General features: G+C 45.6%; 1 protein-coding gene across 2 annotated transcripts in view; it reads right to left on the bottom strand.

Annotated features, from left to right (window-relative positions):
• LOC149360536 (uncharacterized) overlaps nt 1-16,543 on the bottom strand; it is an 80,765-nt gene that overhangs the window by 44,044 nt on the left and 20,178 nt on the right. For both annotated transcript variants that reach the window (XM_089569308.1, XM_089569306.1), the window contains exons 2-3: nt 15,765-15,824; nt 8,821-8,915 (exon numbers count right to left, since the gene is read on the bottom strand). In XM_089569308.1, coding sequence (XP_089425434.1) covers nt 8,821-8,915; nt 15,765-15,813 — 144 coding nt within the window. In that variant the 5' untranslated portion in view covers nt 15,814-15,824. The remainder of the gene's footprint in view (nt 1-8,820; nt 8,916-15,764; nt 15,825-16,543) is intronic.

Raw genomic sequence — 16,543 nt, forward strand, 5'->3', positions numbered from 1 at the left:
GAAACAGAAGAAAAACTAACAAATCAGATTAAGGCTGTTTTTGGATCATTTCTCGCGGACTGATTTCAGCGTGCCCACCGTTTAGACAATTTTTCTCCTGACAAATGTCACCCCATTATTGCAAAATTTACAAACTTTAAAATGAGAGATAAAGTGCTCTCACTTCGTAGTCTGCTCAAATCCGAGGAAGTAACAGTAAACGAAGATTTTTCTGTTGCCACACGGGCCGCCCGCAAAAAGCTAATCGATTTTGCAAAATCTCAACCCCAGTCTCCAAAGTTCAAACTTAAATACGATAAACTGTCCATGAATGAAAGGTTATACTCACACGACGCAGTATCTGATAGCGTTCATTAACTTCGGCCACGCACAGCTCGCAACGCTAGTCACTCAGGTGCTTCATCCTCCGCCTCTGCCTAGGGGCGCGTGAGGGGTGGTGGTCTGAATTCACAGTCTAAATCGCAAATCTCTGTCTTATTTACTAACGCTTGGAGTGTACAAAATAAACATGATGCACAATCATCTATTATTGATTCATGCTCTGCGCATATTATTTCCCTTACAGAAACATGGCTCACGCCTAACGTTGAAGACCACAAAATTTTTTCAGAACGCAGATAAATTTTCCATATACAGATGTGATGGCCTTGCTCATCGTGGTGGCGGCGTTCAACTCGCTATATCTAATAACATTCCATCCTCAAGCGTCAATACTACGACTAGCCTTGAAATAGTGTGGGTGTCGTTAACCCTTGACAATCGTAAATTAATACTAGGTGTATGCTATCAATCCCCATCTACCCCACCTTCCTTTATAAACGAAATTCATGACTGTCTTAACAAAATCAGTACGATATTCCCTTCGGCTCCTATACTTCTACTCTGGGACTTTAATTTTCCAAACATCTTTTGGAACACCAATATCATGCCCACATTGCTCCATTCTCGGTGCAAGGCGATGAATTCATTAATTTATGCTCTCTATTTTCACTGACACAGCTAATTACAGAACCAACTAGAGTTTCATCGCATGCCTCAAACACTCTTGATCTCATCCTGACTACTAGGCCTGATTATGTATCCGAAATCACTCAGTTACCAGGTGTTAGTGATCATTCATTAACTACTTTTCATCTCAACGTGGCGCCCCCCCCCCCCCCAAACTTCCAAGGCAAGAAAGAAAATACGCGAGTACAAGAGAGCAGATTTCACAGCAATAAATAACGAACTGTGCGTTTTCATGCAATCTTTTCTTTCAAACTTCTATGATCAGTGCATTCAATCAAACTGGGATATCTTTGCAGCTGAGGTTGACCGTCTAACAAACAAATATATTCCAGTACGAAATATCGTCTCTAATTCTCAAGCGCCATGGTACAACGCCCATATCAAAAAATTATCAAACAAGAAAAAACGGCTTTATCGCCTTCTTCTTCTACCTTCTTCTTTCAAATCAGTTCTTTATAAAACGTTAATACGTCCGAAGCTAGAATACTCAACAGCAGTGTGGGATCCTAGCCATGATTACTTAATTACTTCGCTTGAGCGTGTTCAAAAGAACTCCTCTCGCTTCATTCTTTCTAACTGCAACCGAGGAGCTAGCATAACGGAAATAAAAGCTAACCTTAGTCTTCAGTCAATGGCTTCGCGACGAAAAATTTGCCGGCTAACTCTATTTCACAAGTTATATTATCACTCCAGCCTAAACAATAATTTCTTTCATAGACACTCTTACTTATCACGCCGCATTGATCATCCCCACAAAGTTGCCATCCCCTTAGGCAAAACAGTTTCTTTCTTACGCTCATTTGTTCCCCGTACTTCTAAGGAATGGAACGATCTTCCTGATGAAATTGTATCTATTACTAACGTAAATAACTTTCGCAATGTTTTGGCTCGTGTTGTATAAACTCTGACGATTTTGTTCTGAACTAATGTATTTTTGTCTTAGCTAACGTTCTATACACAGGATTAATCTTTTATGTACCCGTTTCCATTTTCTCCACTGTTTGTTCTATATTTTCTGCCCACTCTCCTCTGCAATGCCTGCGAGGGCTGAGGGTAAAATAAAATAAATAAATAAGGTAATTACGCTGAGTAATCAAAATTAGTTAACAAACAAAGAGAAAATGATGAACAGTCACAGAGAGGCGACAAGTGCCGAGAAGGCGTCAATGCTTTCGCATTCTCCCATTGCGGGTCGCCGCACGGATCTGTAATTATTTTTTTTTCATATTGAACTAAAGATGTTCGAGCTTACCAAATGGCGAAGCTTTGCGGTACTAAGGTTTCATTTAAAACTGAAAAAATTCGCTGTGGCTTAGCTTGGTTAAGCCCGGTAATTGCGAAAGCAATATCCGTACCTACGCCATGGTTCAGCTGGTAGTGTAGCTGGTGGTGGTGCTTGTGGTTAGACTTGTGGTGATGCATCGGTTATACAATCCATTCCAATCCAAACCAATTCAATTCAATCCCATCCAATCCATTCCAATCCAAACCACTGCAATCCAATCCACTCCACTCCAATCCAATCCTGTCCAATACAATCCAATCAAATCCAATCCAATCTAATCTAATCCAATCTAATCCATTCTAATTCAATCAAGGTCAAATGAAGGTCAATGGTGGTCACCGCCGCGGCACGGCAAAGGCGGGAAAGTGCAGTAGTATTGCTTTCGCAATGAAAGAATTGGCCAACAGAATTTGCTGGTGGTGCAGTGCATTGGCTTGGCAGTTACCATACGGTCGGGGGCACACAGCTGACCAATAATCAGTTTTATATTCCAGAGAGTTTTATGCTGTGCCTGCCGACCAAGTGTGCACTAAAACATAAAAATGGTATGCGCGCAATGCGGCACGGTGCTGCGCACTGAGACGAAGAGCGCTGTGGTTGGTTGGAGATGCGATTCGAGATGCGAAGGTAGGAGATAAGATTTTTTTATGCGAAGCATATTACTAGAGGTACACTACAGCCCTTCGCCGTGGTTACGCGCCGTGCATACCACGTCGTACAGTGACGTCACACCACGTGACACATAACGTCGCGACAGAGGAAGATGAGGGTCCACCTCGCGCCGTCGCTGTGGTTGCACGCCGTGCAGACCACGTGGTACAGTGACGACACACCACGTGACATACCACGTGACACAATGACGTCACGACAGATCGCCGTCACGCGCTGGGAGGGAGAGAACGATGCCATCGCACAGACGCCGGAATGTCCTCGAGCGGCATTCCCGCGCATTTCGAACGCGCGTTCACACTCGGTGTAGGTGAAACGCTCGCTCCACCGGGCAGGCGGACGCGGCTTCCGTGGCAATCCAGGCGCCCACCCAACGCGCGTCTCGGGGTTAGTCGGCGTTCCGCTGTAGCCATGCCGTTGTCTTCCCCCGCGCCGAAGGCTTCTAGTGGTTGTATTAAAATGACCAAGTATTCAACCAAGGAAAGCCATGTATTAGCAAGCCTAGCCATCAATATGCTTCGCATCTGACCAGGGTTAACCAAGTTAAGCCTCAGCCATTTTTTTCACTCGCTCTCTTTTGCACGACGCACCTGCTGTCGTTTGGGGTGGTGACTGAGCGTCACGGCGCTTAATATCGCGCTTAATATGGGATAGTCCGTATAACGCTGGACATAGAAGTCAAAGTCAGGTTTTTAGGCTCCCAGAAGCGTGTAGCACGTGGTTTCGGCTTAAGATTGCCCTTGAGCGTCGGGAGAAGTGATGCGTGAGACACAAGCATGAGGGGCGCCTAGCACCGGACAGCATGTAGTGGTCACAGGACGTTCTCTTTGCGCCATTTCTTCACCATAAAAGTAGGTAAGGTTTTGTTGCCCCGCGTTAGCTGTCTTGTTACTTTTCCTTTGGCCACTGATTCTGAAGCTCTGTACGGCGCTCATACTTTTCCTAGAGATCAAAACTAAATTGTGCCAAATTGAAGAGCAAAATAACATTCTGTCTCCGGCCCAGTATTAAGGACGATAGCAGCATCTAAACAACACGTGAGGATTGTAATGGGAAAGCTCGATACAAGACCAGAGGAACGCTAAGGCAATGTTGTGTTTGAACCAACGTGTCGAACCGCCACCTGAGAAGAACCCGAAACCGCACAAAATTTTTTCTCGAAGCCAGCACAGCTAACCAAACCAGTATTTTTTTCGCCATCTTGGAACTGAACCCGAATCGGAACCAATCAGAGGGGCTGTTCTGAAACGGTTCCGGACACGTCTTAACCCTTTCCGATGCAGCACGACATACATTTTTTTTTTCGCGAAAAATTAGAGGTCCTGGCAGCCATATGTATGAAGATGGCACCCAGTACATGAGATAACAGAAATGAGGGAACTGTGGCGTCTACGAAACAAACTTCGCACTTTCGTAATGCCGCGCTCGGCAACCGTAAACCATCTTACACCTGATCGACCGCAAATCTAGCGATATTTAAAGTACCTCTTCCTCACATCATTGTCATCAGCCTGACTATTATCACTGCAGGACCAAGGCCTCTCCCACATCTCTCCGATAAACCTTGTCGAGCCAGATGCGGCCACTCTATCCCCGCAGGCTTCTTAATCTCATCCACCCACCTAACTTTCTGCCATCCCGTGCAACGCTTGCCTTCCCGTGGAATCGAGTCCGTTATTCTTAACGACCATCAGTTATCTTCCCCTCGAATTACATGCCCCACTGAAGCCGATTTTTTTTTTCTTGATTTCCACCAGGATGTCGTTACCACGCGTGTGTTCCCTTACCCGCTATGCCCGCTTCCGGTCTCTTAAAGGGACTATGAAATAAATTTATCGAGATTACGTAAAGATAGGCAATCCATCACTCGTCACCCCAGCGCAAGAATTTTTGAGCTAGCATCAATATCAACGAAGTTATAGACGATTAAAAATCACGCTCCTCCTCTCCCCCCTCAGCTCGTACGCGCGGGGCACCATAAAAATATAAAGAAAACAGCTCCGGCACTGGGCTCCGCCCATGAATACGTCATTCGCTGACGTTCGGTTTACGACTTCCGGTTGTCCCACTCCCGAGGAGCAGCGTGCGTCGGCAGCGTCTCTCCGGTCTCTGCGCTTTCTTGGCTCCCGAACTCGCGACAGAGAGAGGTGGTAGAGGTAAATTGAAAACATATGCGCGAAGGCAATGCCTTGGATCGCGCTTGCCCGAGGGGACCGCGCGGCGGCTCGAGCAGACGATTTTCACCGCTACCGGAAGTATGCCCGTGACGTCGTAGCTGCCGCGGCTCGAGCGAATGACAGCGTGTGGTGGCCTGCCGACGTCATGGTATAGTGACGTCTGTTTTTCCGATTTTGGTTCCAAAATGGCTCCCTACGAAGACACCAAACGGCCCGCGCATTTTAAAAAACACGATTTTTAAAAATTCATAACAAATTGCCCGCACAGTTCCGAAGACTCATACTTGGTGTCAATGCTTCTGAGCATCACTTCTAACATTTACAAGCGGCTTTTAATTCTTTGCATGGTCCCTTTAACGTTAAGCCTATCATTTTTCGTTCCATAACTCGCTGAGTTGTCCTTACCATAAGCTGAACCATTTTGTTATCATCTACGTTTCTGCACCACAGGTAATCACTCAGGAAACTAATTTCAAAGCATGGCCAAAGTAATGTTCGACACTCTAGCAAGGGAACAGCAGTTCGCAATTGGTAGCGAGGTGTTGGAAGTGATGCGGGAATACGTCTACTTAATGCGGGTAGTGACCGCTGCTCTGGATCATGAGAGGGAAATAACTAGAAGAATACGAATGGGGTGAAGCGCATATGGCAGATTCTCTGAGATCAAGAATGGCAGTTTACCAATATCCCTCAAGGGAAAAAGTATACAACAGCTCTATCTCAGCGGTACTCACCTACGGGGCAGAAACGTGGAGGCTAACGAAAAGGGAAAAAATAACGGTCATTTTTTTTTCCTGCCACTAGGTTCAAACTAATTGCGGGAAGACCAAACGGGTCTCCGTGATTATCGTGTTGGTATGACTGTCATTGTAGCCTAGCCTCAGAGATTCTACTGCGAAGTACTGGTCTGACGTCAGCCTGATAAAACGGCTGGTGGCCATGATGCCTGTATTTCGTCTTTTGCCCTTTTCTGTGCTATAACACCTCCCTATTCTTTGAACGTAGGCTCTTAATCATTAGAAAAGCGGTAACCTTTCGATGCAGGCCAACTTCAGTTTGTGCTCAGTGTGAAAAGTTGAAAATTGGTTTTGAGGGAAGGAAATGGCACAGTAACTGTCTCACATATCTCGGTGGACACCCGAACCTCGACTTAAAGGAAGGGATAAAGGAGGAAATGAAGGAAGAAAGAAAGCCTTTATCAAAATTTTTAGCTTGTGATAAAACCATTACGGCGGCATTATGTGTAGTCAGTAGTCTGCTTGGCAGAAAATGGCTTAACGTATTCTGGAAAGCTACATGAACCATTGTGAAACATTGCGATATGGTTTGTCTTTGCATATGCACAGACACAGTGGAAACACAACTCAAAATATGCGATTTCTACAGCCATACTGCAACTGAATACGTGAAGCGTCCAAAAGCGCCGGCTCAGTATATTTGTAGAGTAATTAACACAGAATTCCAAAATGTAAACATTAACATCGCCTCTGAAATAAAGCAGATTTCACACCAGAAATACGCTGTTTAAAGCAGTGGTGAGTCTTGCAATGCCTCCCTCAAACTACGCCAGCACTGATGTGCAACATTTTCAAACATGTTCCAGCTGTACTGGAATTTTTTTTTTCCTCTTTGCATAAAGCGCAGAGCTCGGCCGATTGGTTCGGCCTGCCGACCAGCCGGTGGGCAGGTGAGCAGCCTGCTAGGCTTCAGACAAACACACACACACACACACACACACACACACACACACACACACACACACACACACACACACACAACGGCACTGTAGGTGCTACCGCTCTAAAACCAGCCCGCGTATTGCGATGACAAGTGGCATTCGTTGCTATAATGAATAGTAACCTGAACACAGACCTGAAAGTACTGTTAAACTTTTCGTGCATGGACACAATTCTGTAGTGTCTCTGAAACTCCCAATAATGCTCGTGAGGTGCTCAGTGTGATGTTGTCTGAAGAATATTGGTCGCGTCATTAACTTCGCCCTCGAATTGCCGGAAGTCTGCAGCGTACAAATTTTTGGACATCAGCAGAAAATTAATCTCCATAACCTTCATCACCTGGATGAAGTAATGCCTACCGAACTACTCATTTGACCACGCGAAGCTAATTAAAAGAAGTTTAGCTCTATTTTTGGTCTTCCCATAACATTAATCGGATGCGAATGTGCTCGACCTTTAATAGCATACATGGACAGGACAGACATGTAATAACTCGACTTCTGATCTCTGCGCTGAAATTTGTACGCGACGAATTTATGAAACCTTGAATACCTGTGCACATAGGTACATGGACGAAATCTTTCGCTGGAACCAAAAGTTATTGTGCGAAAGAATTTGTGCGCACATCATTTGTCACAGAAAGAAAGGATCTTCCTTGTCAAGTTTCCGAGATAATGCGACTGATGAGGATAGTTAAAAGTAGAAGCATATTTAATGTCACATACGATCCCAATTATTTAAATACTCTGAATTGTTCTGCAGTAGTCTTCAAAAACATGAGGCATCGCTTTGTTACTTTCATAGTACTGCAGGAACAAGAAGAGTTATTGCGAAAGATGTAGAATTTGCAAGTGACTAACCACAGCGAGAGCCTTAGATGAGCTATTTTATTGCCATTACTTTTCGACCAAGGCGCAGAATCCCCAGGCTCTTCTGTTCCTATCACTCCCACACACTCTACGCTGTACGCTGAATATGCAATCTCAAATTTCTTATCTCTAATATCATTTCCTGGCCTCTCCTCTCTGTGCTGTCGGGGTTACATCTGAGATTTGATGCAATAGCCTAAGAGTCCCTTGTGCCCACACCTACCGGTGGTGTCACACTCTGCCACCTGTCATGGTTGGTACACGGTTCCATGGCTCTATGCTTCCATGGTTGGCGGGTTGCAAAGTAGAGGGAGGGAAGTCCCCCTCTCCACTTGTGTGTTAGGTGTAGTCGTGCATGGCAGATCATAACAAGGCTCTTATACTGTCGCATTGTCATGGCTAATAGTATTTCGGTGTCCTGGAAGTTTTTTTAGTTGTAATTTTTGCTGATTAAATGCCAGCGACTACTTGACTTCACACGTGCTCCTTTTATGCAACGCTTTCCTTAAACCTCCTCTAATATGGTTACGTGTACTTGACTCATATTCTCCAGTAATTTGTTTTTGCTGCTGTGTCGTTGTGAATTTTCAGTTTGTGTGTTAGGCCTGCTGTGAGGCCCGAAGAAACCGCGCAACAACTGCTTTTGTTTTTAGAAATTTATTTAAAAAGCCGCATATAATCATCCAACTTGAAAAGAATCGCGTACATGCCTTGATTTTGGTAAAGTTTTTAGCAATTGTTTAATGGAAGGCAGCTACAGACAATTTATTTTTAGCTACCTTAATTTGGCCAATTAATAAAATGAAGTAAGCGCAGTATTTCTTGCCAACCCGACTTCAGTCTCTAAGTGATAATAAAATATTGTTTTTGACATATCTAAAAGCAATAAATGAATAAATGAAGTAGCCGCGTAAGTACAAAACAGACTGAATATATTATTCGGCCACATAAAAATCACCTGAAGGTTAGAAATGTACATTCAGTATGTTCTGGGTAAATATTGCTGTATTGTGTTTGCTTTCTCGGAGCCGGTTTTATGACCAACATTCCATTATCAAACCATTTTAGGAGGTTACCTTTGCTCCTTCCTGATCTGGGTCCCCAGGGCACAAACCAGGCAAAGAATAGTCGCTTCGAGCTTGTGGTGCTGCAGCCGCAGGGAGTACGACACCTGAGAAATGAGATAATCGATTTTAATCATGCGCAGTATACTAAGCGCTCACACTGCAGAAGAGTTCCAGGCAACTACAGCCGGCTGACTGAAGACAAGACAGGGCAGCTGTAATTGTGACCATGTTCAGCTTACTAGTTTTGCTTTACTTATCACGTACCGCAGCGGTCGCCTAGTGTTCCGAGCATCCGCCTCGTATGCGGGAGGTGCGGGGTTCGATCCCCAGTGCCGCCGGGTACCCACCGGTGATACAGTGGGTGCAAGCTTTCCGCAAGTTTGGTACTCGACTTAATCAGGGTGAAATGCTTGGGAGATGGGCCTTTGACTCCATCTTGAGCAGAAGGAAACTATCTTGTGCCGTGGCGCTCTTTGCCCGCAGATGCCCTCGCGCCATAAAAACCCATCATCCCCACCACCTTTACTTAACAAGTGGTAAGAATAAGCGGCACAAGGCAAAACGGGGGCGATTTTCAAACTACGTGAGCATGCGCATTTAAAACGTAATGGAAGTTACGTAGCACGGCTGTCCAGTAATATAAGGTAAGCGGGGCGGGGATACCAAAATGTGAGAACCTCAGGGTGTTCTGGCTACTTTGGCGCTGTGAACCACATAACGAATTCCACTGGTAAGTCCGGGGCACGTTACCTTGCTCTTCAACGAAAAGCGTGTGTCTCATTCGTGGATTCAGATCGGACTTACGCGCTTCGCCGGTCGTTTCGGAGCACCTTACCCCGCGGCTGAGTGCTCTCGCTTCAACGCGGAGAAGAGGTGGATTTCGCCGGAACTACAAGGTTATGGAGCCGTTACCGGCGAAATGGCCAGGCTAGTTTGCTTGTGTTTAGTATAATCTACAACACAACCGGATAATTCCAAGCATAAGCTAAGCTTAGCTAGGCATTAGCTGGGCAGGAGTAGCTACAGTTCGAGCCCTAACAATCTTTATTATTTATTATTTTGTTTGGGAATACTGCAGACTTCTTCTGGAGTCCAAGCAGGAGTGGGAAACACATGAATAATACCAAAAATACAAAATGAAGTCAAAGAAAAAAGTCATACAGATAGATAGCAGTTAGTTAGATTCAAATAGCAGTTGCAACAATTCAAGAAACTCCTGCAGGAACGCTGACAAAACTTACTTGCTACACATGCTGTTTAACCAACTATTTCTCTCACAAACGGCCAAAACCACTGGCAACGGCGGCACCACAGCATGCAATTATTACAAAGAGAAGAGCCATCCGCAAGAATGCAGTCATCCCGGCTGTTCAGTCTTTATGTTCGGTGGAAATTTGGCGTGGAAAATGCTGCATACCTAAGAAGTTCATTGCAGCATGACGCTGCTCTATGTGTTCATGAAACACTGCTGAAAACTACACTGTGGAGGGCGGATGGCCATGACAATTTCCACCATACTCTTTAGATGTTTGTATTTAGGTGGTAGATCAGGATTTATCTCTCCAAGCCGTGTTCGATTGAGTGCTCCAAGTTGACCAGATGATTTACCTATTTAGCGCAATCTTTCTGTGTAATTCGCGTGCATAACTTGAACTAGACCTCAAAAAATGGTACGTTATGCAGTGGTTAAAGCGGTTGTGTATTCGTTGCAGTAGAGCTGCGCAAGCTAAGAGAATTTCAGTGTTCACCCAATGCAACCGTTGTACCTTATGAAAAATTTATTCTTCCGGTTAACCTCCCTTTCTTTCCTCTTCCTCCTCCTCCTGTGCGAAATTCCCCCAAGCGGGCTTTTCGCTCAAATCCAAGTTGACCTAAACAAGATGGCCGGCAACGCCGTAGGAGTTATCACAACGCGGATGCGAGTGGTTTTTGTTAGATTCATCCAACATGGGTTTCATACAACCTTTGCACATCTTTGGCACTTCATCTATAAACATTCACTATTCTTCTAGAGAGGCCTGCGCTATCTTGATTTGGTTAACAGCTTATATGTGGAAAACTAGAGTGACAAGTTGGGAAAGTTGGTAGGTGTTTGTCATTAGAGAGCGGAAACACGACTACGACAGAGGAAGGAGAGAACACAGGCGGTCACTCGCAACTTAACCTTTATTCGAAAGAAAGAGCGTTACATATACATGCAGGGCCAAAGACAACAACCATCAGCGCAGCCCCACTTAATGTCCGCTAATCAGAGTGGGTTACAAAACGAAAAAGAATGAAGAGAATAGATAACAGGGGAAAAATATGAATGTGATCATGAATGTGATGAGCATAGTAAGTAGTAAAAAATTGTGGTGCGTTTAAGCTTCGCCTTTAACAGTAGAATGCGATAGCGTTATAGGTTTCCGTTGCATTCCCTACTCAATTACCTTACTCCTAATTAACATAGTCATAATTAATAATTTACGAGCCGGTACATGTCTCTAAGATACTTCACTAAGTCAAAGACCACAGCGCATTCACTCGTAAATCCACATTTATGCAACTTAGACCAACGAGCCTTCGTAGCCTATGCGTTCCCGTCTCGCAATCTGAAGGTCTTTTAATCCGAACCCAAATTAACCGACTTTTGTTTTTTTTTAGCTCGACTCTATTAATTTTTTATTCTGTCTGGATTTCTTGTTCGCGCACAACGACGCGGACCACGACGACATCGGCTTTTCTATGGCTTTTCCATCTCGTTCAAATTGGAAAAGTCCACTTGGGGAATAATGTACAAGGTTTGCGCCGATGGCAAATTGGTCGAAATGTACCTTACGTGTTCCAAGTAACATTTAAAAAGCTGCAGACCTGTTTTCACAGTAATTCAGTTTTCTGTAGCACATTACCTAATATTGGTTCAGCGAGTTGAGAACTGCGTGCTCTCAGAAATGTGCCCAGTGCAAGCATCCGATATTATAGTGCAACTAGCAGCGGATGCCTTCAGAGATTTTCTTTCCAATGCTTTGCATTTTGCCTCCGAGTTTGTTCTCTGTCTCTCGTATAGAAAAAATTCGAGTCTTGCTTGAGCCCGTCAATTTGGCTGTCCTCGCAGCATTCTGAAGGGACAAAAATTTTGCTGATTTGGCTTGATTTGCTGGCGCTACGTGCACCTACACTTCAGTAGTAGCATGCAGTCGTGCGCTGCCGCAGATATAGTGGAACCAGCAAAACAACTGAAGCACCAATGGAAGCAGGGTTGAATAAAGCATAACCCCGTAGCCTGAGTGAGTGAAAAACTTCTTTGGCCTCCTGATGGGCGGGTCCTCTAGTCCGGGGCCTTTGTTGTCACATGTCACGACAGCGACCATTACGCCACAGCCACAAACGTAGTCATGTGGCATCACAAGTCAAACTTTTTCTGTGGCATGGCATAGTGTTGCATTGTAAGCTGGCAGTCAGTCGGTGCCATGGTAAAAAAAAACCTTCCATGTTGAATCCGCTGCATTATCCCCCGGCAACCCTGTCCAGGGCTCCAGAGACCACGGCTACTGCGCATGCCCGATTGGCCAACCGGACTTGGTCGTCCTGATCTTCGCTGGACAGCACGGTTTCCAACTGGTCTGATGTGGGATTCGGTATGTGTGGGACTCCGCGATTTTCTCACAGCCGCATGTTGTGTGGTATGATGTGGGTCCGTCTGTTTCGGGGACATGTGTCCCGCTATATGGTTGGGTGGATTTTGTTAAAAATGAAGCGGATTTTAAAGCCGTTCATCTGCAGTTGCCTCGGGAGGAGCGGCTTCTCACTGCTCAGTTATGCATCGAGGACAGGGAAACGCTTCTTGGTGCCCCAACGTACTCCAAATAGTCGCCGTACGTTTGCGATACCGCATCGGTTCTCACTTCATCGACCGCCGCTCGGTTAGTGAGGCTGCAAGCTGTGGCGCTTGCGTCTGGTGTATGTCATGGTATGTGGTTCTGGGCTCGTGACTCGTTGGTTTAATATTTGGAAAGCTTTCCTGCTGATACAACAATTTGTGTAAATACGAAATGGTGTCTCGAGTCAGAGATCATTAAGGATCTGTGCTGCCTGTTGCCTCGGCGATTGGGATGGGGATGGCAACCTCTTTGGCTTCAGTCAAAGTACAGTTCTTAGGGGTGGCACTGGGGAGGTCCGCGTAACCGGAGTAGGTCACTGTCGTAGCCATCCGCGGTGTGGTTAGAATAACTGGCCACGTCTACGGAGATCTGGCCTGGGTTGACAGCAGTATGTTTTGCAATTGTTCGGGTCCCTGACTCTGCTCTGCCTTGATGGAGTTGTAGGTGCATGTGCCGGGGCATGAGTGAGACTGTACATCGCTCGTAGGTGATCAGGAGAGTCTGGAGAGTAAGGCGCTTCGTAGGTTTGGAGAAGGCGTGTTTCCTGGGCCAGAAATTGTGCCTCCTTGTGTTCACGAAAGTTACTTAATACTCTCAGGTCACTCATTTTGGCGGCGGAGTTCCGCATGGGAAGGACTAAGGCCATGTTGCAGGCTATCTGTGAAATAGCTGCCACTTGGTCGTGTTCCGCCTTTGTGAGGTTCTGATATGGGATGCTATAGGTGGTCCTGCTGACGACGGGAGCTCGCAGCAAATTGATCCTGCCTTCCTGCTTCAGGCCCCGTCTTCGACTGGCGACGCGGGAGATCCTGCCCGGTACCTGGGCTGCTGAGGTTCACAGGAGTTTCATGGTGTGCTTGGATCGTCGGTTTGACTGCAGCAACATCACCTGATACCTTAAGGTGTTCTTTTCTGGGATTTTCTGACTTCCATTTGAAGGTCCAGTTGTGTATTGTCGTGAAAGCCTGTGAATGCGCATAAGCTCGGACTCCTCTGGGGAACATGAAAGTGCGCACTCCTTGTACATGGCTGACTACAATAGCTACTTCCTGTAGTTGATCGATCCTCTCCCCTAGTCATCCTCTGGTGGTCCACAGCGTGATGTCGTGGGCGTATAGCTCATGGCGGACGCCATCAACGTTGTCCAGTAGCTGTGGTAGGCCAGCCATCGCGATGTTAATTAGAAGGGGGGATACGACAGAGCCTTGTGGGTTGCCTTTGTTAGGCAGTTGCAACTTCTTTGTTCAAAGGTCCCCTGCCATGTAACCTGAGAACCAGGTTAGGCGCAGACAGCAAGAGAGTAAAGCGAGAAAAGAGTAAAGCGGAATACAAACTAAGCGATGCTTTTTTACCACGCAAAGACATCATTTCGTAGAAAATAGTATATTCTTCCCTTGTATGCGTGACTTGACATGTTTCATTGATGCAGGTTTCATTTACCTGCAGCCCAGCAGTATACCACCACTTTCTCACATACGTCTGTCCTTTTTTTCTCTGGAAATGATTCCATTTTTCTCAAAATTATTCCGCCGTCTCTCAAGCCATGGTTGTTTTGTGGACCTTGCATACATGTTATCAGCGCTGACTTTAAATATCTTTGTTGCCTTTTTATGCTTCAAAGGTATGGTTTGTTCTATTTGCATCACAGAGTTGGTGTAAGTAGATCCCGGATTGCAGATCGCGGTACAGTGAAAGGGCGGTCCATTTTCTCAGTTTCACTACGTCACGGGTACGCAAGCGCCGATACGAGTACGGTGTCCGGGTTTGCTACGTCAGTGATGCAGTGCGGTAGCACGGAAGACGGAAACACAGCTTCGCTCCAACCTAGAACACTAAGAGGCGCGCGGAAGCAATGGGAGGTTCTCGAGCCTAATCAACGTTTTCTCGTTCCGTGATTAACGGAGAGGGGGAGCCTGAATCAGTAAGGACCGTTAACAACATATCAGAGATATTACAGCATTTGCGCCTTGAAAGGTAGACTCCCGAGGCCCGCTAAGGGTCTTAATAAATCAGAAGAATGTCACCTTCGAAGGCTACAAACTATGTCGTTTAATAATCCAGCTACGCTTCACGCCATTCAGCCAGAGTCCTCTTCAGCACAGTGCAAATTTTGAGGCCATAAGGCAAACTTATATCATATGGTATGGACTTGTCAGGAAAATAACAGTATTGACATAATAAATCAGCCAACGTGGGAGGGCTGGGAGGCGGCCCTGTCCAGCTTGGACCTCGAGGAACCACGAGCCCTCGTCGCCAGAGCACGGGCAGTGGCTTTTACCAACGGTGTCTCGGACTAGGGACCCGATCAGCCTTCCCTGAATCTAAGTCATTGTGGCTTCAAATAAACGTTTTCGTCATGATCATCGTTCTGTGATTGTGCTCTCATGACGCCTTTTAGTTATCCAAGCAAATCGCATTTTATTTCACCGCATCACGCAACTGGCAATCTGGGTTGTTTATGGGTTATGGGGGTTTTACGTCCCAAAGCGACTCAAGCTGAGGGACGCCGTAGTGAAGGGCTCCGGAAATTTCAACCCCCGGCGGTCGAAATTTCCGGAGCCCTTCACTACGGCGTCCCTCATAGCCTGAGTCGCTTTGGGTCATAAAACCGCCATAAGCAACCTCAGGTTGCCAGTTGCCTGATGCGGTGAAATCAAATGCTGACTGGCAGCTTGGTGTAGCTTGCAGTCCAGTTATACAAATCTTCGAGGCAGTACGACACGGTGCGAGTCACATAGATATGCATGCCGCCTAGTACGATCTACAATTGATGCCAGAAACACAAACGACTAAAGTAGATAATTAGTGCACCAACGCGTCCAAGACAACAGCCGAATGTCTCACTAGCAGTCTGGATGTCATGCAATGTGCATTGTGGCCCATATCTGGACAACTTATCGCGGAAAAAATGCAGCACTAGACCTCTTCAGAGCAGCTTGACGCAAATTAGCCGGTTTTACGAAAGCACATTGTTAACACTACTGCAGAGAAAATGCAATCGTTTCCATTCAACATCCGGAAAAATCAACTGTCTCCCTTTGGGATTACGTTCAGAAATGCGGTTTTGTTATGGATAAAAAAAACTGCACTTACCTAGCGACAGAAGCCCCCATGCAATGGGCAGAATGCTGATGAACGCCATCTTCTTTAATTCTGGAACATGAAAAATCAGCAACTTTCGAATGCATGTTTTTTGGATCCTTGCAGTATAATCATTCAGTTTTCCTTTGAATAAACAAAGACAGTACTGAAATATTTACTCCTTTCTTAAAACTTTGTTTGTCTTATTTACCAACAGAATGAAAAAATGTCCATGGGTATTAGCTCTGGCAGATAACCGCAAGAGCTCATGACACAGTTACGCCTATGGGCAGTCGCTGACAGTACCAGCTCATAAAATAAATGTGTAGACTCAAAGAGCTTTTTTTGACATTCTTAAATGCAGTGATAATTAACGAAACTAGAACTAGAACATACTATTTTCTTTCCTACGGTTCCTAACATGCTTGAAACACCTTCAGCATTTTGCAAGCATCTACGTCGTTCCGCATTTTAAACATACTCAGGTTCTAACAAAATCAGCGCGTGTATGTAGTACACAGCAAAATATTGTTAAACAGAACTGAAAGTAGATTCGAAAGTGAAGGTAACACGCCCAGCCCGAAGTCAGTGCGAAGAATTAGCGGTCTTGGCACCTACGGTTGCGGCGTGGAAGTATTCAGGTAGTACTCTTACATTACGAAATTAAGTTCCCCTTCATCTTGAGTTTTAATGCGGTGGATTCGTGATAGCACTTCCGGCATAGTGCGCTTTTCGAAAGAGTACTTGCTAGCTGAGGCGTTCAGAGTACTTCTTTTCGGAGTTGGTCCTCC

This window comes from Amblyomma mixtum, chromosome 2 (genome assembly GCF_055824585.1).
Source record: "Amblyomma mixtum isolate Tamu chromosome 2, ASM5582458v1, whole genome shotgun sequence".
Lineage (NCBI taxonomy): Eukaryota > Metazoa > Arthropoda > Arachnida > Ixodida > Ixodidae > Amblyomma > Amblyomma mixtum.